Consider the following 24,935-nt stretch of genomic DNA (forward strand, 5'->3'; position numbering starts at 1 on the left):
CCCGCTTGGCTAAGCAATTTAGCTTCCCACCCTTGAATCTTCTTCCACACTTGTTGTTTAATATGTGTAAAACTCTCCTTTTTTCTCCGGCCCACAAGAGAGGGAAGGCCTAAATACTTCTCGTATTGACGAACAACATTGACACCAAGCATGTCCTTGATCACCCCTTGCACCTCTTCAGAAGTGGACTTGCTAAAAAATAGAGTGGTTTTAGCTCTATTAATTTGCTGCCCCGAAGCGCGCTCATATTTGGCCAATATCTCAAGCAAAGTTTGACATTCATCTTCCTTAGCCCTGCAAAAAATTAAGCTATCATCTGCAAACAGGAGGTGTGTTAGTTTAGGCCCATAACGACAAAGGGAAACTCCACGAATAGCACCTTCTGTGGCTGCCTTATTAATTAATCCATGAAGACCTTCGGTGCACATGAGGAAGAGGTAAGGTGAGAGAGGATCCCCTTGCCTTAAACCTTTTATGGGAGTGATGTGCTCGTAGGGTTGCCCATTAATCAACACAGAGTATGAGGCAGTGGTGATGCAAGCCATCATGAGGTGCACCCACCTATCTTGGAAGCCCATTTTAATCAAAACTCTCTCCATGTATGACCATTCAACCCTATCATAGGCCTTGGTCATGTCAAGTTTCAAGGCCATAAAACCCGAATTTCCCGTATTGTGATTCCTCATGTAATGTAAAGTTTCAAAGGCTACCAAGATATTGTCTGAGATCAACCTATCTGACATAAAGGAACTCTGATGATCTGAAATGAGCTGAGGCATTATATCTTGCAAACGATTGGTTAGAACTTTAGCAAAAATTCTATACAAAACATTGCTCAAGCTAATAGGTCTAAATTCTGTTACAAATTCTGGATCTTTTACCTTGGGAATCAATGTAATAAAAGAATGACAAAGAGTTTGAGGTAAAATACTAGAATTAAGGTAGTGCAAAATAGTAGTTGAGACATCTGACCCAACCAAGGACCAATAGCTCTGGTAGAACAAAGGAGGCATCCCGTCCGGGCCAGGTGCTTTCAAGGGGGCCATTTGTTTCAAGGCAACCTCTACTTCCTCAATGGTGAAATCTGCCTCAAGTTTCACATTCATTTCATTTGTCACCACATGTGGGATTGTATCAATTACTTCCTCAAAATTGCTTGGTTCTTCCGAAGTGAAAAGTGTCTCATAGAAGCTAACAATTGTATCACATATTTGATCTTGGCTAGAGCACCATCTCCCTTCTGCATCATATAATTTTGTGATATAGTTTCTTCGGCGTCGTTGGGACGCTTTAGTGTGGAAGAATCGGGTATTTTTATCACCATTAGAGAGCCATAATTTTTTTGCTCGCTGCCTCCACATAATAGCTTCTTTATCAATTAGCAAATTTACCTCATCCTCCAAGAACTTCATCCGGCTTGAGTCCCCAGTTCGAAGTGCTACCTGTTCAGCCCTCTGTAATTGTTTACGTTTTATTTCAAGCTGTTTTTGAACGTTGCCAAAACACTTCTTGCTCCACCGAGATAATTCCTGTCCACATTTATCAATTTTTGTTATCACCCTTGAGTCCCATGGTTCAGAATTTCTCGCACTCCACACAGCCTCTATAGTTTCAGTGCACCCTTTGTCTGTCATCCACATTTATTCGAATCTAAAGGGTTTTTGAAAGCTGCAATCCATACCTTCCATAGAGATCCAAAGGGCCTTATGATCAGATGTTGTAACATCAAGGTGGTGAACCTTTGTACCCGGAAACATTAGGAACCATTCATTGGTAGCTAAAGACCGATCGAGTCTCTCCCACACAGTGAAATCTGAGTAGTGTTTATGCCAAGTAAAAGGGAAGCCCACAAATTTTAAGTCTATGAATCCATATTCGTCCACCACATCCCTGAAAGGTTGCATCTGGTTGTGTGGACGGGAACGCCCTCCCTGTTTTTCTGATTGGCGTGTGATCTCGTTGAAGTCACCGGCACATAACCACGGAGATGATCCACGGTTTTTTAGAGAACGTAACTTTGCCCATGATTCATGTCTCTTGTGTGTCTCGGGTTCACCATAGAATCCAGTGAAACGCCACTCATTCTCCTTATTTTTGTTAATCGTGGTGTCAATGTGATTTATAGAGAAAGTCTCAATGTCCAAGGGAAACCCTTCCTTCCAAAAAATCGCCAACCCCCCTGCTTTATTCTTCCTTGGAACTTCAAACAAATTCTTAAATTGGATCCATCTTTGTACTTGTTCTAGCCTAGCTTTATCTGTCCATGTTTCGGCTAAAAACACGACAGAGGGATCTTTTGCCCACACCAAGTCTGCAAGCTGATCTTCTGTACGTAGGTTCCCAAGCCCACGACAGTTCCACACTATCAAACTCATTGCTCTTGGCGGGGCTGAACACCAGCCTCCGCCAATATCTGGATGTTTTCTTCATCAGTCTGGGAAACCACATGTCTTTTTTTAGGTAACTCAGATTGTTGCTGTGTACTTGGTAAAGCCCTTTTCGTGCCCTTCACTACTTTTTCTGTTGGTGTATGTTCCACGGCAGCCCTAGGAATACGTTTCCAAGTAGGTGAGGGTTTAGGGGTGGGTGATGATGTGGCCAATTTTATGATAGTGTGAATATTGGGGGATGGAGATAGGGTCGGGTTGGAATTTTGAGTGGGATTGAGTGGTGATGTGGTCAAGTTAAGGGTAGTTTGAGATGGGGTCGGGTTAGGATTGTGAGTGGGGTTTAGTGGTGTAGTAGCCAAGTTAAGGGTAGTTTGAGTATTGGATGGTGAAGGTGGGGACGGGTTAGAGTTTTGAGTGAGACTAGGGGATGATGTGGCCAAGTTATGGTTCGGTTGATTATTGAAGGGTGAATTTTGAACTGCGTTAGAGGACATAGGACAATTGGGAAGGTGTGTTTTTGGTTTAGGAAGGGTGTGGTTCTCTGAGGATGACGTGGCTTCCTTATTAAGTATGGGTAAGTCAAATTTCTGTAACTCACGATCAATCTCTTCAATATGGCTAGCAAACTGATTCTCGGACATAAAGGTGGGCGTTATTTTCGGACATTGATGATTTGGGTCAACTGTGTGGTGATCATTATGGGAAGTAACTGCAGGATTTGAAAGATTTGTAACGTTTCCATGATTAGTGCTTACCATATTTGTTCTCCGTTGAACTGTATCAGCCCTGGTGGTCGGCGCTCTTCCTTGGTCACCGGACTTCCCCTGTTCTGCCGAGATACCTCCCTTTTTGGTGTAGAAACCTGGCACCGAAACTACTGATTTACGGTTGCCTAGCATAGGGGGTGCTCGTAACCATGCTCCATATTCTCTGTCCGCCTCAGTTAAAGTTCCTTCACTATCAATCCATGTCTCACAGTCCCGATCGTTATGGTTGAGGCGCCCACACCAGTAGCATATAGTAGGGAGCCTCTCATATTTGAAAGACACCCATAGTTCTTTATCATCATCCAGCGATATCACTCTTCCTCTGCTTAGGGGCTGAGTCACATCCACCAAAACTCGCACTCGCATAAACCCTCCACACTCCTCCGTCTGTGGTTGTTTCTGCACTTGTCCAACTGTTTTGCATAAGCTCTCTGCAACTACTGTGGTCATGAATTTTGCAGGTATTCCATGCACTTGAACCCAGAAAGGAGTATGGGTAAATTCTAGTTCATGGACCTCACGAACTCCATCATACCGCTGCAAAACCATGAGGTGTTTATCAAAACTCCCTGGTTCATTAGCGAGTATATTATCTACCTCAGTCTTACTCTCAAATGTGAATAGGACAATATGGTTTCCGAGGTTCTTGATTTTAAATCCATTTTTTGAGCGCCACAAGGGTGTAAACGTTGCAGCAATGGCGTTAATATTCAACACTCTCTTCGTAAGAAACTTGGCAGCAATGATAAAAACTGGAGCAGCCAACTCATTATGCAATCTGAATTTTGGTCCTTCTCTGTTCGAAATGGACAAACCAGTCCATCGCTTCGTGATATCTTCCATCGGAGGTAGAGTATGTGTTTCCCAAAACCCCGAAGTAAAAAACCCTACTAGCCTTAGAGTAACCGTGTTACACTAAGGGACTACAACACCTCCTAACAGGGACGGCAATTCTACTGTCTAGGATAAGATGGGGAACCCAACTTTCCAATCAACAGAGAAACGGTTAAAGTATTTAATAAGTTCAATGTCTATATATATAATGGTAAATATATTGGAGTTTTAATATGGTTTGCCGCCAGCAAAGTGGTATGTTGAGGATAATCCCACAATTTGTAGCTCTATGTCAAATGTTTGATAAAATGCTTATGAGAAGGGTTAACCAAAAAAAAAAAAAAGAAAAAAAGAAAAAGAGAGGATGATATGTCTATTGAAGAATTCCTACTTCTTCTTTTTTGTTGATATATAGCGTATTTTATGACTACATGTTGTCAGTGATAATGATAATAGAATTATTATAGTTGGTAAGTTACATGTATTTAATTATTATTTTAGAATGTGTAAAGTCATCATTAGAAATTTAGATGTTAATATTTTACTAAAATATGTCATCTTAAAATAACCGATTTCTGAGGGAATTCCACCATGGAAAGAGTTACTTGAAAAGTCAAGGGATTGAAGGAAAGAAAGATTTCCAATGTGGGGTGATATGGTGCCTACCATATTTTGTTTTGCTAGTCCAAACAAATGGCTCTTTGGTGTTTGTTGCCACAGGTGACCCTTAACCCACTGGTAGAAATGGAAAGATTCATTCCAAGAAGCTAGGACACTGAGAGGCTTATCTATGTGGGACTTGAATTCGAGCAGTGCAAGTTTATTAGTCTCATTTGAAAGTGTGGTAGCTAAGGAAAATTTTAAGATTGATATGGGGTGGAACAGAAGAAAGATGGCACTGAAGATGAGTGAAAAGAGTGGTGTTGTCATAACTGGATGCTCCATCTGGGAGGAAGAAAGTAGCTGCTCTAGAGAGATGCTGAAATAGGCAGGGAAATCTCACACGAATATATATATATATATATATATATAGAGAGAGAGAGAGAGAGAGAGAACAAACTTAGCAACATTTTAGATGGGTACTGCTCGTATAATTAATCTGTGATTCTACAAATGATGAGGATTTGATGTGAGTTGTCTGCTTACTCTATTTTGCAATGCATGATATATATTGAAAATTTTCAATGTAAGTTGTCTACTGTTGTTATTTTTGAGTTTTAACTCTGTAGTCAATCTTTTTTTGCTCAAATTTTAAAAGATAATGTACCTCATAAAATTCTCAACGAAAAAGAGTAAAAATTAGAGATATAGTAATAAACACCAAATTATCTATGTCATACTATGTAATAGAATAACATTATATCTTTATATATTATCTTTATAATGCAATTTGATAATATATATAAAATCAAAGAAAAGAAAAAAAAAATATAACAACTTAAAATACACAAAAACTAAATCACATCAACCAAAAGTAGAGTTCTTAAGAACACAAATATTAATGAATCTATAGTAGAGATGCAAGAAAAACAATCTACCAAAATATGAAGAAAAAAAATTAAGAGAGAGAGAGAGAGAGAGAGAGAGAGAGAGAGATAACCTTTTGTATAGGAAAACTATGCATAAAATGGGAGAAAGAATTGCAAATTTATAATAAGAAGATGGGAATAAGAAAAGCCAAAAATAAAAAGAAGATAAAGAGATAGAGGAAGACTGATATTAGGATTGGGGAGATGAAAAGGTAAAGGGAAGGGAAAGGTTAGAAAAAGTGTAATAATAAGTTGAGAATTAATAAGAAAAAAATTAAGTGAAAAATAAGAGAGAGGAAAATGGAAATGAGTGGATGATGTGGCTCAACTGGAGCGTAGCAACAATAAATAATACGTTTAAGCTTTTAGATATATATAGATATAAATTATTACAAAAGTTGTAATGCAAATCTAGACGTAGAATTTTTTTTTCTCTTTTTTTTTTTTTTGTGGTGATTATTATTTTTTTTGGTTAACAACACTTGGAAATAACATTACTGAACAATAAGTCTGTTACAACAAACGATATTGGCTTTTTCTCTAGCCAGCAGATCAACCACCACATCCGATGGATTAAGCAAAATTTGGAAATCAGAATTAAACTCTACTCCCATCCTAGCTAACCTGTCAGCACAACTATTAGCTTCCCCCAAACACATGTGCTATTGAGCTAGTAATTAGGGAAGGTTTTTATCAATTGCTTGCAATAAGTTAAAAGGGGTTCAAGCATTAGATTGATCATTGAAGAGCCAACTTTGATATATATATATATATATATATATATATATAAAATAAAAAATAAAAAATAAAAAGACCAAATTGGAGAATCCAATATGACGTGAGTGCTTGGCTCCACAATATAACATGTCTGCCATATCCCATATGTGTTGATTCTTGATAGGCGTGCTGCACTCAGTACGTGGCACTGACAAACAACTAAAAAGGGGCAAAAAAAGGAAAAAAAAAAGAAGAAGAAGAAGAAAAGGTAGAATGGTTGATTCATTGTACCCTATGTGCGGTGAATCCAGATTCGAGATTCCCCACTTTTCTGTCTGACTTCTTCTTGTACTTCTGAGGCTCCTCTGTCCTTCTTCCCCTCCAATGTTCTCTGTGATTGCGACTCCCACTACCACTTATCTCACAAACTCACTACCATTAATATCTAATCTGAAAGCTGCTGTGAGCCCCCTGCAGATAGTGGAGATCATCACTGATTATTCTTCTCACTACCCTTCAAGAGGTAATTAAAATTAACCATCTTTCACTTTCATTCTCTCACATCACATTATCATCATACTTATTATTATTGAGGTTGTCTTGTGGGTTTAATATCTTATTAGGAAATCTCAACTTACTATGGATTCTTGTACCTTTTTTTTTTTTTTTTTTTTTTTTTTTTTTTTTTTTTAAATCAACTTATGAGAGTGACTTTAAACTCTTGTCACAGATCTAAAGCAGTTATCATTTGTGTGAGAAAAAATCGGATCTTCACGGTGGAGTTACAGTAAGATCTCTAAAAAAAAAAAAAAAAAATCTTAATTCATCACATTGTGTGTTTTCTTTTCATTTTGAAAACAGATTTAATATCAATATTTTCCTTTTTCTTTAGGTTTGCGAATTGAAATCATTTAAAGTTCTTTCGAGAAATTTATCATGAGTTTCTTAGGAATTTTATATATGCCTATTTTAAAATGAGGTGATTGAATTTTGCCTCGTTATTCATATTAAATATATATTGGCTATCACCAGTGCACGCATGCGACGTCGCTTCACAATTATAAGTGTTTTGTGAGGTATAGAGGGCAAAGGTCGGAGTTCAAGTTTTCAAGAGGAAGTTTCACACACATATACACTAGATTAGGTTAGAGTAGAATTTCTATTTTGTATCCAAAGATATATAAATTATTGATGACATAACAAATCTAGTATAATCGTATCAAAATGAATGGGACATGATTAATAACTCTAGAAGATAACATAAGATAATGATGTCTTTCCCCGCTTTCTACACACACACAACAACAACAACAAAAAGAAAAGAAAAGATGTCTTTCCACTCACTACACAACTATGATATTAATTTTTGATTACTATTAACCAAAATCATAGTTTACCACAAACAGGGGGGAGGGGGAGATGGGGCAAATGCCCTCCCTACTCTTCCTAAAAATCCTCAAATATGCTATTATTTTGGAACTTTCTTAAAACTCAAATGCTTTGCTCCCTCTCGGCCTAGGAAAATAAAAAGAAGTCCGCAGTTAGTAGAGAATTTCCCCATTATCGAAAATAAGGAGAAAAAGAGTTCCTTGACACAATAAAACACCAGAGTCAAAGCCTAGTGTTTATGTTCAGCATTTTCACTATTCACGGAATTATGGCACCTGTTTAGTAAAGAAAATGAATCATGGCACTTTTTGCGGCACCTATTTATTGTTGTTGTCGTTTTTTTTCGGCATTTCAGTTTATGAGCCTTATTTTTCACTATATATATATTTTTTAAATCCTACTTCTTTTTTTTTTTTTTTGAAAAGATATTTTAAATCCTACCTAATGTCCTTATTATACTGTACTAAATCAATTATAGAAAATGAAAGGTTGAATTCTACATTTTTTTTTTTTTTAAACAAACAAGGTAGAGTGAAATGTATACAATTTTGAAGGAATATTGCTATACTCTTAACACTTATTTTCTCAATTTAATTTATGGAACCAAATTAGATGCTTGAATTTTGTATATTAAGATTAATTAGTTAATTTGATTTTTAGTAACTATGAATTGGTTATTTTTGTTTCTTTATTTTAATGATATGAAATATACTTATTGAAACTATAGAGAATCTTGTGCATAATAACGAGGTTCAAATTGAGTTCTAAATGATGAATATGACAATTATAGTTGTTTGTACTTTACAATTGTTTAGTTATATTGTTTTTGATATTGATGAATATTTTTTTTGATTCTTTTTTTTTTTTTTAATATTGTCTTTCAATCTTGGCCCCTTAGTCTAAAATCTCAGCTCTGCCACTGACTAAAAACTTACACATGACATATGCATGACCCAACACCAATCATACTATATCTACTCCTAATTTATATAATATAAAAATGAGTTCAAATTCGGTAAGGATGGGGTCTAAAACACATGTTTTACACTATCTAATAAGAGATTGCCTCATCAGTTTCTTACTTAAAACTCAATGCATATTACCACACCAAATAACATCTTAATAAACTCCCAATTTGAGTGTGATTGTGTTTATTTTTTAATATGTGATTGGGATTTGAGAGTGTAAAACTTGGGTTTTACATCATATCCTTATAGAATTTAATCTCTATAAAAATCTTTTGTCTCATTCTTAACATTTCATTTTATACTCTACTAATCGCAACCTATCACACGTTCTTTTCTCTTTCCTTATAAGATAACCTAAGTTTTTGAAAAAGAAAATAGACTCATGACATATAATAATTAGTAAAACATAAAGTAGAACACTGAAAGTACAACATAAGATTTTTACTCGCGCGTGTGTATATATATATCATCTACCTCTAGACATAAGAAGGAAAATAAGTAAAATTTAGACTATAATAGGTGAATGTGGCGATTTTAAAATGGTATGTGCAGAGTAGTTTCCAACATGCATGAGAGCCGATAAACTCTCTGGCCCCATTAGCCAGCCAGATTATATCAAGTTTGTCATTTTCAACCCTCTCCCCCAAGCTGGTATCAGCCAAATAAGAGGAGTGCAATTCTCACCATTTGTCTTCTTTAAAAAACAATTAATCTCCATATCAAATTCAATTCGATTGTGATGCAGCATGTCTAGGTATAATACCAGGCATCTACCATGTCCTTTTTGGCATTTCCAAGAGAAAGAAAATGCACACCCCACTTTCAGTCTTTCACTATATTCATGCAATGCAAGCACCAACCTAGGATTAAGTTATTTGCCAACTTCAACTTCCTTCTTTAAATAGTGAAGGGCAATTACACTTCTTTAAACTATATCTTCTTTTACACTTATCCTCTTAATACATTTTTTCCTCCTAAACTATACCCTCTTTTACACTTCCCCCTGATCTATATCCCTTTTACACTTACCCTCCTCAACTATGAGAGTACACACTTACTTCCCTAAACAATTACTTATGGGTTAGGGAGTAAAGTGTTACATAGGTAATAATTTAGGGGTGTAAGTGTGCATTATCATAGTTAATTAGGGGGGCAAGTGTTACACAAGTAATAGTTTATGGGGGTTAAGAGTGCATTTGGATAGTTTAAGGGAGTAAGTGTAAAAGGGGTATAGTTTAGGAGGGTAAAATGTAATTTTTCCAAATAGTGGGGTTGTGCATATACTCTATTAACATAATTTGTGCACCTAGATAATCTTCACCTCTATGGTCAATTACTACTCTTTTTGATTCTGATACAGACAAAATATGCATACAAACTATGTAAAACAATTGTGTTGATAACCTCATTCGGAACAAAACTTATGTATAGTTTCATAATGTTGTAACTTAGATTTTTCGATTAATTAAATTCATCACATGCATGTATTGTTCTCTCTCTCTCTCTCTTGATGTAACTCTAAGCAATATTACAGATTCTAATAACTTTTAATTGAATGTGATTTTAATACATCCACCGTTGGATTAAATTTTTTTCTTATAATCTACATGCTTGCAAAATTTCAAGATAATATGTCATTGATCAAATGTAAAAATTTCAAGTTTTTGTTTTTAAAATTGTGCATAAAAGATGGTTTTCTAGATCGAATGGAAAATAGTATCCGATTGACACTAAATTTGCTATGCGTTAAGAACATAGAGAATATGTAATCTAACGGTGGTATTTAAAAATGGGGTGGTTTGTGGAGAAGTATCCGGATGGGTTGGGAAGTTTTTAACAAATATGTCCAGTATAAGGTGGGGGTGGGGGATAGAGTGAAATTTTGGTCAGATAGGTGGTGCGGAGATCTCCCTCTCCTTTCGGCTTTTCCAACCTTGTACAATTTTGCTGCAAACAAAGAGGCATCCGTAGAATCATCTCTGATATGTCAAGGAGCAGGGGATAGGAGAACTTGGGATGTTCGTTTCATTCGGGATCCTAATGATTGGGAGGCAGATGTGGTGGATGATTTCTTTCGATTCTTGGCTTCCTATGTTCCTTCTGTGACTGATGGTGATCGTTTGAGATGGATCTTGACAAAAAATGGAGATTTCACTATCCGCTCATATTATCATAAGTTACATGGCTCTTCTTCCATTGCTTTTCCTTGGAAAGGTATTTGGAAGGTAAAGGCTCCTCGGCGTGTCTCTTTCTTTGTTTGGACAGCCGCTTGGAATAGGATCCTCACAGGAGATATCTTAAGTCTCAGGGGCTTTGATTTTGTTGACTGGTGCATTATGTGTCGTTGTTGCGGTGAGACAGTGGATCATTTGTTGTTACATTGTGGAAAGGCTTATCGGCTATGGTGTTTTGTCTTTAGGACTTTTGGGATTTCTTGGGTTCCCTCGCGTACGGTGCAAGATTGTCTATTTGGTTGGTGGAATTGGTTGGGAAAGCATTCATCTAACATTTGGAATCTAGTTCCGCTTTGTTTGATGTGGTGCATTTGGAGGGAACGCAATCGGCGGACGTTTGAGGATCTGGATAGATCTGAAGACCAGCTACTTGCTCTCTTCGCTGGTTCCCTTTTTGATTGGACTAGGGCTTGGGGACTCACTTCTAGTGACTCTATTCCTTTTTTCCTTAGCTCTCTTTTTCTCTGTAATTAATGCTTTTTTGTTTTTCTTTTAGTTTCTTTTCTTCTTTGTACTTTTGTTTTGCTGGTGTTTTTTTGGCATCTAGCAGTTTTTTGAATATATTTTTCTTACCTATCAAAAAAAAAAAATAAAAAAAAAAAATAATCCGAGAAAAAGTTATTAGGTGGTATAACATTATTTAGGGTTACATGATTAAGTGTAATAACTTGAACCCACTACCACGCTCCCTTGGCGTGATAGTCACTCTACAAGTATAAGTGCTTGTGAGGTGTGCGGGGTAAGGGCCAGGGTTTAAGTCTTTAGGAAGGAGTTTCACATACATATATACAGATTAAGTTGGAGTAGAATTTCTATCTTATATCCATATAAAATAAAATAAAATAACTTGAACCCAACCTTACATGTATGCATGTGTATATGTGTGCGTGTGTCTATATATATATATATATTAAAAAAAAGAAGGAAAAAAAAATGATAGCATGTCTTATTAAAGTCGCTCTTATAGTTTAGTGGTATATGGTGCCTTGTGTATCATTCAAATTTGAGGTCACCATGATTAAAATAAAAGGAATATTTTTAGGGTGGTGGGTTTTATTCGGTTCAATAAATCAGTTTAACATCACTCGAAAATATTATATTTCCCATTCTTGTCACTTTGTCAGCTTTGATAATGGATTTTTTCTTTCCATGATAGCGGCTGATGCTACCGAAAGAAAACATGAAGCTACCATGCTGTGAACACAATGACAATATATACGATAACCCCTTTAGTAAAACTTCTCGTTTTCCACTCATGACATGAAATGACAAATAAGTATGTGAATAAAAAACCGAACTGAAAGTTAATTTGTGTATAAAGAAACCGTGGAAATTTATTGAGCTTACTGAGAACCCAACAGGTTTGAACTTAAAAGCCATAAGAAACCAAGAGAGAAGTTCATCAAGGCATCCGAGCATTGCAGAAATGGAAAGCAGTGGAAAGCATGCAGCAGAAAGGTACACATTAATATATTTTTCAGTTGCTTTCACATAGCAGCTAGGCTGCTACCTAACCTTTTCTTGACAAGAACCACACTTCTTTTTTTGTAGGTATGCAGTGGTTACAGGGTCAAACAGGGGCATTGGTCTTGAAACTGTGCGGCAACTTGCATCTCAAGGTGTGAAAGTTGTTTTGACAGCTCGAAATGAGAAGAGGGGTATGGAGGCTTTGCAGTCGCTCCATGAGTCGGGTTTGACGAATGTAGTCTTCCATCAGCTCGATGTTTTGGACCCAGTTAGCATCAACTCCTTGGCCAATTTCATCCAGGAAAAATTTGGCAGGCTTGATATCTTGGTAAGGATGAAACCTTTTTATTTTTATTTTTTTATACATCAAGTAAGGGAGAAGGATGCAAACCTTAATTCTCTTCATAAAGAGTAGTGTCACTGATTCTTTAAGGATGAAATTCTTTCCAATTTGACTCTTATACCAACCATTCAATTAAAATGTATAGCCAAATTATGATAAGGGTACGTTGGATTTTGCTAAAATGAAAATGACATGCAGTGACTTCACAATCAATTATTGCCACCAAAAGCTACGCGATGAAATTTGTACCAACATTTTCTTCATAGATCATTCAGTATGTTGCCTCAGTTGTTATCTTTTTTTTGTCCTTGCCATTAACTCTATCCCTCATGGAAATCAAATATCATGATCAATCGGGATAGGCATTCTGAAAAATAGCTCAAGATGTGAGGACCTTCGACCATATAGATCACTCACTATATATGTTAGAATTATGTAATTAGTGGAATACAAAAAGTAGTAAAAAGAAATTGTATTCTTATATAAGTACTTACAATTTGCTGATTTTAATTTTAAAATTACAATATTTTATGATTTGTTTTTCTCAGCTGTAAGTACAAGATGTAGAATTATAAAATTTAAAAAAGTTTACATGAACTTCAGTTTGTGTAATGACTCACTAACCATCTTTCATTAATTAACAAATGTAATACGACCTTTGTTGGACTTTTACAGGTTAATAATGCTGGAGCTTCTGGGGTTGTGGTTGATGAGGAAGGCCTAAAGGCCTTAAACATAGACCCCTCAGCCTGGGTAAGTTCATAAAAATAAAGACAGTAATTTTGATGCATGCCATGTTCAGACTGTTTCCATAACTAACTACTTCAATGCAGCTCTCAGGGGAGGCTTACAAGTTGATTGAACTTCACGGAGTGATTAAAACAAATTATGAGAAAGCAGAAGAATGCTTGAATATTAATTACTATGGTGTGAAAAGAGTAACAGAGGCTCTACTGCCACTATTACAGCTTTCCCCTGCTGGTGCAAGGATAGTAAATGTTTCCTCTCTCAGGAGTGAGCTAAAGGTAAAAAGCTAATCTCCTATAACTACAAATTTATTCAACATTTATCCTTGTACAAATTGTCATAGGGTTTGCTGCATAAACCCTATTCTGCATAATATGCTTCTTTGGCAGCCAAAACAAAAAGAGAACAAGCTTAGAAGGTAAATATCACACTGGCTGATATTGCTTATTATGATCAGGGCAACATCACTTTCATACGTGTCTAACATTAATATCATTTTTATTATACACTAATTACAACTATTCATATCAACAATTGTGAAAAATGTTGTGTCCCTTAACTTATTTAAATTTTTAGGACAAAAATTAAACTTGTACCACATGAGAAAAAAAAAAACTTCAAAAGCCCAAAATGACAATGAAGTTCTTGTGGTGTGCTCTATAAGCGTGTGTTACAAGATGTATGAGCCCCAGAATAATAGCCTATTACTTAGATTTACCTCCTGCATCATAAGAGGAGCCCGTTTTCATTCACATAAGAGTATTATATATTAGATACAAACAAGGCATGTATTATCATCTGCTATGAACACAATAATAGAGTGTATTTAGACCAATTCACAGTATTTGCTTAAATCAATAAAAGAAGTTGCATGAACAATCTGTTTGGCAGCTATCTAATCCTTGGATAATCCACTAATCACTGCCACATTTTATCAAATATTTCATTGAGGTCCTAGCACCACATGGAGAAAAAACGTGTCATATTAATAAAAATGATCTAACACAACTACAAGCATCACTTTATACAGAGGATACCTGGTGAGCATATAAGAAAAGAACTAAGCGACATAGAGTCTCTAACCGAAGAAAGAGTGGAAGTGGTTTTAAGAAGATTTTTGCATGACTTGAAAGAAAATGCACTTGAAGCCAATGGATGGTCATTGATGCTACCTGCTTATAGCATCTCCAAGGTCACCCTCAATGCCTACACTAGAATTCTGGCCAGGAAGTTCCCTAACATGTGTATCAACTGTGTTCATCCTGGCTATGTCAAGACAGATATAAACTGGAATACAGGGATATTGACTGTAGAAGAAGGAGCTAGAGGTCCAGTTATGCTGGCTCTTTTACCTGATGGAGGACCTAATGGCTGCTATTTTGATCGTACTGAAGTGGCTGAGTTTTGATTCAGCTGTATGTCAAATCAAGTTTTTACTTCTGCTACTTGACCTACAGAAACTACAACATTATGCTTCAAAGTAAAGATTTTGGATAAGAACTACCTTCATTTTGGATAAAAAAATTTTCATCACACGCATGTGATCGTGTGATGAGACTAGTCATTATTAATTATTATTACAAAAGTTGTGGTGATTTCTATTTTTTTTTTGGTTAACTACGCTTGGAAATAACATTATTGAACAATAAGTCTATTACAACAAATGATGCCGGCTTTCTCGCTAGCCAATAGATCAACCACCACATCCAGTGGGTTATGCAAAATTTGGAAATCAAAATTAAACTCTGCTCCCATCCTAGCTAACCTGTCAACATAGCTATTTGCTTCCCTAAACACATGCGCTACTGAGCTAGTAATTAGGGAAGGTTTTTATCAAGTGCCTGCAATTAGTTAAGAGTGGTTCAGGCATTAGATTCATCACTGAAGATTTCTAGTTACAGTAGTGGCCAACTTTGATATATATATATATATATATATATATATATATATATATATATAAATTAAATAAATAAATAAAATAAAAAATAAAAAAAACCAAATTGGAGAATCCAATATGACATGGGTGCTTGGCTCCACAATACAACATGTCTGCCATTTCCCATATGTGTTGATGCTTGATAGGCGTGCTGCACTCAGTACGTGGCACTGACAAACAACTAAAAAGGGGCAAAAAAAGGAAAAAAAAAAGAAGAAGAAGAAGAAAAGGTAGAATGGTTGATTCATTGTACCCTATGTGCGGTGAATCCAGATTCGAGATTCCCCACTTTTCTGTCTGACTTCTTCTTGTACTTCTGAGGCTCCTCTGTCCTTCTTCCCCTCCAATGTTCTCTGTGATTGCGACTCCCACTACCACTTATCTCACAAACTCACTACCATTAATATCTAATCTGAAAGCTGCTGTGAGCCCCCTGCAGATAGTGGAGATCATCACTGATTATTCTTCTCACTACCCTTCAAGAGGTAATTAAAATTAACCATCTTTCACTTTCATTCTCTCACATCACATTATCATCATACTTATTATTATTGAGGTTGTCTTGTGGGTTTACTATCTTATTAGGAAATCTCAACTTACTATGGATTCTTGTACCCTTTTTTTAAAAAAATCAACTTATGAGAGTGACTTTAAACTCTTGTCACAGATCTTAAGCAGTTATCATTTGTGTGAGAAAAAATCGGATCTTCACGGTGGAGTTACAGTAAGATCTCTAAAAAAACAAAAAAAAATCTTAATTCATCACATTGTGTGTTTTCTTTTCATTTTGAAAACAGATTTAATATCAATATTTTCCTTTTTCTTTCGGTTTGCGAATTGAATTCATTTAAAGTTCTTACGAGAAATTTATCATGAGTTTCTTAGGAATTTTATATATGCCTATTTTAAAATGAGTTGTTTGAATTTTACCACATTATTCATATTAAATATATATCGGCTATCACCAGTGCACACGTGCGACATCGCTTCACAATCATAAGTGCTTTGTGAGTTGTAGAGGGCAAATGTTTAAGTTTTCATGAGGACGTTTCATACGCATATACTTAGATTAGGCTAGAGTAGAATTTCTATTTTGTATCCAAAGATATATATTAGCTATCACTATTTTTATATCGATTTAAATTATTGATGGCATAACAAATCCAGTATAATCGTATCAAAATGAATGGGACATGATTTTGGGCAACTCCATCAATAACTCTAGAAGATAACATAAGATAATGATGTCTTTCCCCGCTTTCTACACCACCACAACAACAACAACAACAACAACAAAAAAGAAAAGAAAAGATGTCTTTCACTCACAACACAACTATGATATTAATTTTTGATTACTATTAACCAAAATCATAGTTTACCACAAACAGGGGGGAGGGGGAGAGGGGGCAAATGCCCTCCCTACGCCTCCTAAAAATCCTCAAATATGCTAGTATTTAGGAACTTTCTTAAAACTCAAATGCTTTGCTCCCTCTCGGCCTAGGAAAATAAAAAGAAGTCCGCAGTTAGTAGAGAATTTCCCCATCATCGAAAATAAGGAGAAAAAGAGTTCCTTGACACAATAAAACACCAGAGTCAAAGCCTAGTGTTTTATGTTCAGCATTTTCACTATTCACGGAATTATGGCACCTGTTTAGTAAAGAAAATGAATCATGGCACTTTTTGCGGCACCTATTTATTGTTGTTGTCGTTTTTTTTTCGGCATTTCAGTTTATGAGCCCTATTTTTCACTATATATATTTTAAATCCTACTTTTTTTTTTTTTTGAAAAGATATTTTAAATCCTACCTAATGTCCTTATTATACTGTACTAAATCAATTATAGAAAATGAGAGGTTGAATTCTACATTTTTTTTTTTAAGCAAACAAGGTAGAGTGAAATGTATACAATTTTGAAGGAATATTGCTATACTCTTAATACTTATTTTCTCAATTTAATTTATGGAACCAAATTAGATGCTTGAATTTTATATATTAAGATTAATCACTTAATTTGATTTTTAGTAACTATGAATTGGTTATTTTTGTTTCTTTATTTTAATGATATGAAATATACTTATTGAAACTATAGAGAATCTTGTGCATAATAACGAGGTTCAAATTGAGTTCTAAATGATGAATATGACAATTATAGTTGTTTACACTTTACAATTGTTTAGTTATATTGTTTTTGATATCGATGAATATTTTTTTGATTCTTTTTTTATTTTTAATATTGTCTTTCAAACTTGGCCCCTTAATCTAAAATCTTAGCTCTGCCACTGACCACAAACTTACACATGACATACGCATGACCCAACACCAATCATACTATATCTACTCCTAATTTATATAATATAAAAATGAGTTCAAATTCGGTAAGGATGGGGTCTAAAACACATGTTTTACACTATTTAATAAGAGATCGCCTCATCAGTTTCTTACTTAAAACTCAATGCATATTACCACACCAAATAACATCTTAATAAACTCCCAATTTGAGTGTGATTGTGTTTATTTATTAATATGTGATAAGATGATGTGGCATATTGGGATTTGAGAGTGTAAAACTTGGGTTTTACATCATATCCTTGTAGAATTTAATCTCTATAAAAATCAATTGTCTCATTCTTAACATTTCATTTTATACTCTACTAATCGCAACCTATCACATGTTCTTTTCTCTTTCCTTATAAGATAACCTAAGTTTTTGAAATAAAAAATAGACTCGTGATATATAATAATTAGTAAAACATAAAGTAGAATACTGAAAGTGCAACATAAGATTTTTACTTGTGTGTGTATATATATATATCATCTACCTCTAGACATAAGAAGGAAAATAAGTAAAATTTAGACTATAATAGGTGAATGTGGTGATTTTAAAATGGTATGTGCAGAGTAGTTTCCAACATGCACGAGAGCCAATAAACTCTCTGCCCCATTAGCCAGCCAGATTATATCAAGTTTGTCATTTTCAACCCTCTCCCCCAAGCTGGCATCCGCAAAATAAGAGGAGTGCAATCTTCACCATTTGTCTTCTTTAAAAAACAATTAATCTCCATATCAAATTCAATTCGATTGTGATGCAGCATATCTAGGTATAATACCAGGCATCTACCATGTCCTTTTTGGCATTTCCAAGAGAAAGAAAACCATGCACACCCCACTTTCAGTCTTTCACTATATTCATGCAATGCAAGCACCAACCTAGGATCAAGTTATTTGCCAACTTCAACTTCCTTCTTTAAATAGTGAAGGGCAATTACACTTCTTTTAACTATATCTTCTTTTACACTTATCCTCTTAAACTACCCAAATGCATATTTACCCCCCTAAACTATACACTCTTTCACACTTACCCCCCTAAACTATGAGAATGTACATTTTTTCCTCCTAAACTATACCCTCTTTTACTCTTCCCTCTGATCTATATCCCTTTTGCACTTACCCTTCTCAACTATGAGAGTACACACTTACTTCCCTAAACAATTACTTATGGGATAGGGAGCAAAGTGTCACATAGGTAATAATTTAGGGGTGTAAGTGTGCATTATCATAGTTAATTAGGGGGGAAAAGTGTTACACAAGTAATAGTTTATGGGGGTTATGTGTGCATTTAGATAGTTTAAGGGAGTAAGTGTAAAAGGGGTATAGTTTAGGAGGGTAAAGTGTAATTTTTCCAAATAGTGGGGTTGTGCATATACTTTATTAACATAATTTGTGCACTTATATAATCTTCACCTCTATGGTCAATTACTACTCTTTTTGATTATGATACAAACAAAATATGCATACAAACTATGTAAAACAATTGTGTTGATAACCTCATTCGGAACAAAACTTATGTACAGTTTCATAATGTTGTAACTTAGATTTTTCGATTAATTAAATTCATCACATGCATGTATTGTTCTCTCTCTCTCTCTCTCTCTCTCTCTCTCTCTCTCTCTCTCTTTTGATGTAACTCTAAGCAATATTACAGATTCTAATAACTTTTAATTGAATGTGATTTTAATACATCCACCATTGGATTAAATTTTTTTTCTTATAATCTACATGCTTGCAAAATTTCAAGATAATATGTCATTGATCAAATGTAAAAATTTCAAGTTTTTGTTTTTAAAATTGTGCATAAAAGATGGGTTTCTAGATCGAATGGAAAATAATATCCGATTGGCACTAAATTTGCTATGCATTAAGAACATAAAGAATATGTAATCTAACGGTGGTATTTAAAAATATATAAAAAAATTAATCCGAGAAAAAGTTATTAGGTGGTATAACATTATTTAGGGTTACATCAAGTGTAATAACTTGAACCTACTACCGTGCTCCCTTGGCGTGATAGTCACTCCACAAGTATAAGTGCTTGTGGGGCATGGGGGGTAAGGTCCGGGGTTTAAGTCTTTAGGAAGGAATTTCACACATATATACACAGATTAAGCTAGAGTAGAATTTCTCTCTCTCATTCGGAACAAAACTTATGTACAGTTTCATAATGTTGTAACTTAGATTTTTCGATTAATTAAATTCATCACATGCATGTATTGTTCTCTCTCTCTCTCTCTCTCTCTCTCTCTCTCTTGATGTAACTCTAAGCAATATTACAGATTCTAATAACTTTTAATTGAATGTGATTTTAATACATCCACCATTGGATTAAATTTTTTTCTTATAATCTACATGCTTGCAAAATTTCAAGATAATATGTCATTGATCAAATGTAAAAATTTCAAGTTTTTGTTTTTAAAATTGTGCATAAAAGATGGGTTTCTAGATCGAATGGAAAATAATATCCGGTTGGCACTAAATTTGCTATGCGTTAAGAACATAAAGAATATGTAATCTAATGGTGGTATTTAAAAATATATAAAAAAATTAATCTGAGAAAAAGTTATTAAGTGGTATAACATTATTTAGGGTTACATCAAGTGTAATAACTTGAACCCACTACCGTGCTCCCTTGGCGTGATAGTCACTCCACAAGTATAAGTGCTTGTGGGGCGTGGGGGGTAAGGTCCGGGATTTAAGTCTTTAGGAAGGAGTTTCACACACATATACACAGATTAAGCTGGAGTAGAATTTCTATCTTGTATCCATAAAAAATAAAATAACTTGAACCCAACCTTATATGTATGCATGTGTATATGTGTGCGTGTGTGTCTATATATATATATATATATATTCAAAATAAGAAAAAAAAAGAAGAAGAAAAAGATAGCATGTCTTACTAAATTAGCTCTTATAGTTTAGTGGTATACGGTGCCTTGTGTATAATTCAAATTTGAGGTCACCATGATTAAAATAAAAGGAATATTTTTAAGGTGGTGGGTTTTATTCGGTTCAATAAATCAGTTTAACATCACTCGAATATATTATATTTCCCATTCTTGTCACTTTGTCAGCTTTGATAATGGATTTTTTCTTTCCATGATAGCGGTTAATGCTCTGCATCGACCGAGAGAAAACATGAAGCTACCATGCTGTGAACACAATGAGAATATATCCGATAACCCCTTTAGTAAAACTTCTCGTTTTCCACTCATAACATGAAATGACAAATAAGTATGTGAATAGAAAACCGAACTGAAAGTTAATTTGTGTATAAAGAAACCGTGGAAATTTATTGAGCTTACTGAGAACCAGGGGCGGCTTGATGCATTTGGGGGCCTAAAGCGGAAATTGATCATCTTATTTAGATGCAAAATTACTACTAATTAACATGAACTACATAGAATTTTTTTTTTTTTTTTTGAATTTTTAAGACAAAAAAAATTTGACAAAATTTTTCATACTTGTTGATATGGTAGATTGATAGTGGTAAGTAAAACAACGGTGTTAGTGGTAGATTTAGATGAAAACTAGTAAAAGTTTGCTAATTAAACTCTTATTATTATTCTTTTTTTTTTTAGAAGTGCAACATTCACAATATTTTTTACAACAAATTCTAGATTTTAAACTGCTTTTTGTTTTTTATTTGAAAATATCACTATAATTATTTTTTTGCCATCAACAATAGGCTGTAATAACTTGCTACTTAGCATTAGTTGTAAAAGTGTTGTGAAAAATATTGTGGACGACGTTGCATTTTTCTCTATTTTTTTATTTGTTTTTCATCTAATAAAAAAAATTATTTTATTTATTGATTATAAATAATCCTTTTGGTTAAAATTTAGGGGCCTTTTTTTTACTTGGGGCCTTAGGCGGTTGCATTTTTTGCTCCACCATAGAGCCGGCCCTGCTGAGAACCCAACAGGTTTGAACTTAAAAGCCATTAGAAACCAAGAGAGAAGTTCATCAAGGCATCCGAGCATTGCAGAAATGGAAAGCAGTGGAAAGCATGCAGCAGAAAGGTACACATTAATATATTTTTCAGTTGCTTTCACATAGCAGTTAGGCTGCTACCTAACCTTTTCTTGACAAGAACCACACTTCTTTTTTTGTAGGTATGCGGTGGTTACAGGGTCAAACAGGGGCATTGGTCTTGAAACTGTGCGGCAACTTGCATCTCAAGGTGTGAAAGTTGTTTTGACAGCTCGAAATGAGAAGAGGGGGATGGAGGCTTTGCAGTCGCTCCATGAGTCGGGTTTGACGAATGTAGTCTTCCATCAGCTCGATGTTTTGGACCCAGTTAGCATCAACTCCTTGGCCAATTTCATCCAGGAAAAATTTGGCAGGCTTGATATCTTGGTAAGGATGAAACCTTTTTATTTTTATTTTTTTATACATCAAGTAAGGGAGAGGGATGCGAACCTTAATTCTCTTAATAAAGAGTAGTGTCACTGAAATTCTTTAAGGATGAAATTCTTTCCAATTTGACTCTTATACCAACCATTCAATTAAAATGTATAGCCAAATTATGATAAGGGTACGTCGGATTTTGCTAAAATGAAAATGAGATGCAGTGACTTCACAATCAATGAAAATGAGATGCACGTCGGATTGTACCAACATTTTCTTCATAGATCATTCAGTATGTTGCCTCAGTTGTTATATTTTTCTGTCCTTGCCATTAACTCTATCCCTCATGGGAATCAAATATCATGAACAATCGGGATAGGCATACTGAAAAATAGCTCAAGATGTGAAGACCTTCGACCATATAGATCACTCACTATATATGTTAGAATTATGTAAATAGTGGAACATAAAGTGGAATACAAAAAGTAATAGAGAGAAATTTTATTCTTGTATAAGTAATTACAATTTGCCGATTTTAATTTTAAAAATTACAATATTTTATGATTTGTTTTTCTCAGCTGTAAGTACAAGATATAGAATTATAAAATTTAAAAAAGTTTACATGAACTTCAGTTTGTGTAATGACTCACTAACCATCTTTCATTAATTAACAAATGTAATATGACCTTCGTTTGACTTTTACAGGTTAATAATGCTGGTGTTTCTGGGGTTGTGGTTGATGAAGAAGGCCTAAAGGCCTTAAACATAGACCCCTCAGCCTGGGTAAGTTCATAAAAATAAAGACAGTAATTTTGATGCATGCCTTGTTCAGATTGATACCCATAACTAACTACTTCAATGCAGCTCTCAGGGGAGGCTTACAAGTTGATTGAACTTCACGGAGTGATTAAAACAAATTATGAGAAAGCAGAAGAATGCTTGAATATTAATTACTATGGTGTGAAAAGAGTAACAGAGGCTCTACTGCCACTATTACAGCTTTCCCCTGCTGGTGCAAGGATAGTAAATGTTTCCTCTCTCAGGAGTGAGCTAAAGGTAAAAAGCTAATCTCCTACACCTACAAATTTATTCAACATTTATCCTTGTACAAATTGTCATAGGGTTTGCTGCATAAACCCTATTCTGCATAATATGCTTCTTTGGCAGCCAAAACAAAAAGAGAACAAGCTTAGAAGGTAAATATCACAGTGGCTGATATTGCTTATTATGATCAGAGCAACATCACTTTCATACATGTCTAACATTAATATCATTTTTATTATACACCCATATCAACAATTGTGAAAAATGTTATGTCCCTTGACTTATTAATTAATTTCTTTAACCCCTTCTAGGCAGAAATGAAAAAATCCATACCTTTTAAATTTTTAAGAAATTAAATTGAAACTTTTTTAAATTTTAAGGACAAAAATTGAACTTGGACCACATGAGAAAAAAAAAAAAATCTTCAAAAGCCCAAATGACAGTGAAGTTCTTGTGGTGTGCTCTATAAGCAAGTGTGTGTTACGAGATGTATGAGCCACAGAATAATAGCCTATTACTTAGATTTACCTCCAGCATCATAAGAGGAACCCGTTTTCATTCACATAAGAGTATTATAGATTAGATACAAACAAGGCATGTATTATCATCTGCTATGAACACAATGATAAGAGTGTATTTAGACCAGTTCACAGTATTTGCTTAAATCAATAAAAGGAGTTGCATGAACAATCTGTATGGCAGCTATCTAATCCTTGGATAATCCACTAATCACTGCAACATTTTATCAATTATTTCATTGAGGTCCTAGTACCACATGGAGAAAAAATGTGTCATATTAATAAAAATTATTTAACACAACTACAAGCATCACTTTATACAGAGGATACCTGGTGAGCATATAAGAAAAGAACTAAGCGACATGGAGTCTCTAACCGAAGAAAGAGTGGAAGTGGTTTTAACAAGATTTTTGCATGACTTGAAAGAAAATGCACTTGAGGACAATGGATGGACATTGATGCTACCTGCTTATAGCATCTCCAAGGTCACCCTCAATGCCTACACTAGAATTCTGGCCAAGAAGTTCCCTAACATGTGTATCAACTGTGTTCATCCTGGCTATGTCAAGACAGATATAAACTGGAATACAGGGATAATGACTGTAGAAGAAGGAGCTAGAGGTCCAGTTATGCTGGCTCTTTTACCTGATGGAGGACCTAATGGCTGCTATTTTGATCGTACTGAAGTGGCTGAGTTTTGATTCAGCTGACAGTCAAGATTTAACTTCTGCTACTTGTTCTATGGAACTACAACTTTATGCTTCAAAGTAAAGATTTTGCATAAGAACTACCTTCATTTTTTCTTTATGTTGGTAAAGAATGAGATTGCTTTGGTTTTATCATTGAAAAACAAGAAATGCATATCACTCATTTTCTTACTATTTTGAATTGAACTTTACAACCTGTTGTGTTCCATTCTTTTACTCACACTCTGAAGAGTCTGAACTGAAGACTAAAAGCTACGAATAATCAACTTATTGTGAGAATTTCCTAATCCAATATAGGTAATTGTTTAGACCCTCAATTTTTTAATTTTTTTTTAATTTAAAAAAATTTTGGGGAGTCCAAAATGAGCGTTGGGCTCCACCTCCACAAGATGTCCCAAGAAAGATAAAACACTTTCTGCGGAGAGTTTGCTCTGATGTGCTGCCAACTAAGGTGGCATTTGGTACGGAGGAATCCACGTTACTTCTAGCATCCAGATTATTGAGAATGCAATGTCTTGCAATCTGAATGCTTAGGAATATAACTATTCCTATGTTTGGTTTAATTAAGAATCTAATAAGATTCCTAGGCATATGAGATTGTAATGTTTGGTTTATTCTTAGGAATCTTAATTAAATTATTTATTTTTTCCGTTTTATCTTTAGA

The 24,935-nt window shown here is 34.8% G+C and overlaps 2 protein-coding genes across 5 annotated transcripts; both read left to right on the plus strand.

Annotated features, from left to right (window-relative positions):
- Nucleotides 1-6,496: 6,496 nt before the first annotated feature.
- Nucleotides 6,497-24,445, plus strand: LOC126725192 ((+)-neomenthol dehydrogenase-like). 4 transcript variants are annotated; one of them, XM_050429757.1, is made up of 7 exons: nt 6,497-6,600; nt 15,644-15,806; nt 21,578-21,674; nt 21,768-22,011; nt 22,708-22,785; nt 22,867-23,058; nt 23,888-24,445. In XM_050429757.1, exons 2-7 carry the CDS (start codon nt 15,668-15,670, stop codon nt 24,263-24,265), a joined length of 1,128 nt encoding a protein of 375 aa, XP_050285714.1. In that variant the 5' UTR covers nt 6,497-6,600; nt 15,644-15,667; the 3' UTR covers nt 24,266-24,445. The 4 variants fall into 4 exon arrangements, with proteins under 4 accessions (XP_050285714.1, XP_050285704.1, XP_050285720.1 ...); XM_050429763.1 differs by lacking the exon at nt 6,497-6,600 and adding an exon at nt 15,989-16,045 and having other exon boundaries at nt 15,658-15,806; XM_050429747.1 differs by lacking the exon at nt 6,497-6,600 and having other exon boundaries at nt 15,526-15,806.
- Nucleotides 6,598-14,980, plus strand: LOC126725185 (short-chain dehydrogenase/reductase 2b-like). Its single transcript, XM_050429735.1, has 6 exons — nt 6,598-6,760; nt 12,190-12,286; nt 12,380-12,623; nt 13,314-13,391; nt 13,472-13,663; nt 14,416-14,980. The coding sequence occupies exons 1-6, from the start codon at nt 6,622-6,624 to the stop codon at nt 14,791-14,793; spliced, it is 1,128 nt and encodes a 375-aa protein (XP_050285692.1). The 5' UTR covers nt 6,598-6,621; the 3' UTR covers nt 14,794-14,980.
- Nucleotides 24,446-24,935: the final 490 nt, after the last annotated feature.

This window comes from Quercus robur, chromosome 1 (genome assembly GCF_932294415.1).
Source record: "Quercus robur chromosome 1, dhQueRobu3.1, whole genome shotgun sequence".
NCBI classification, from domain to species: Eukaryota; Viridiplantae; Streptophyta; class Magnoliopsida; order Fagales; family Fagaceae; genus Quercus; species Quercus robur.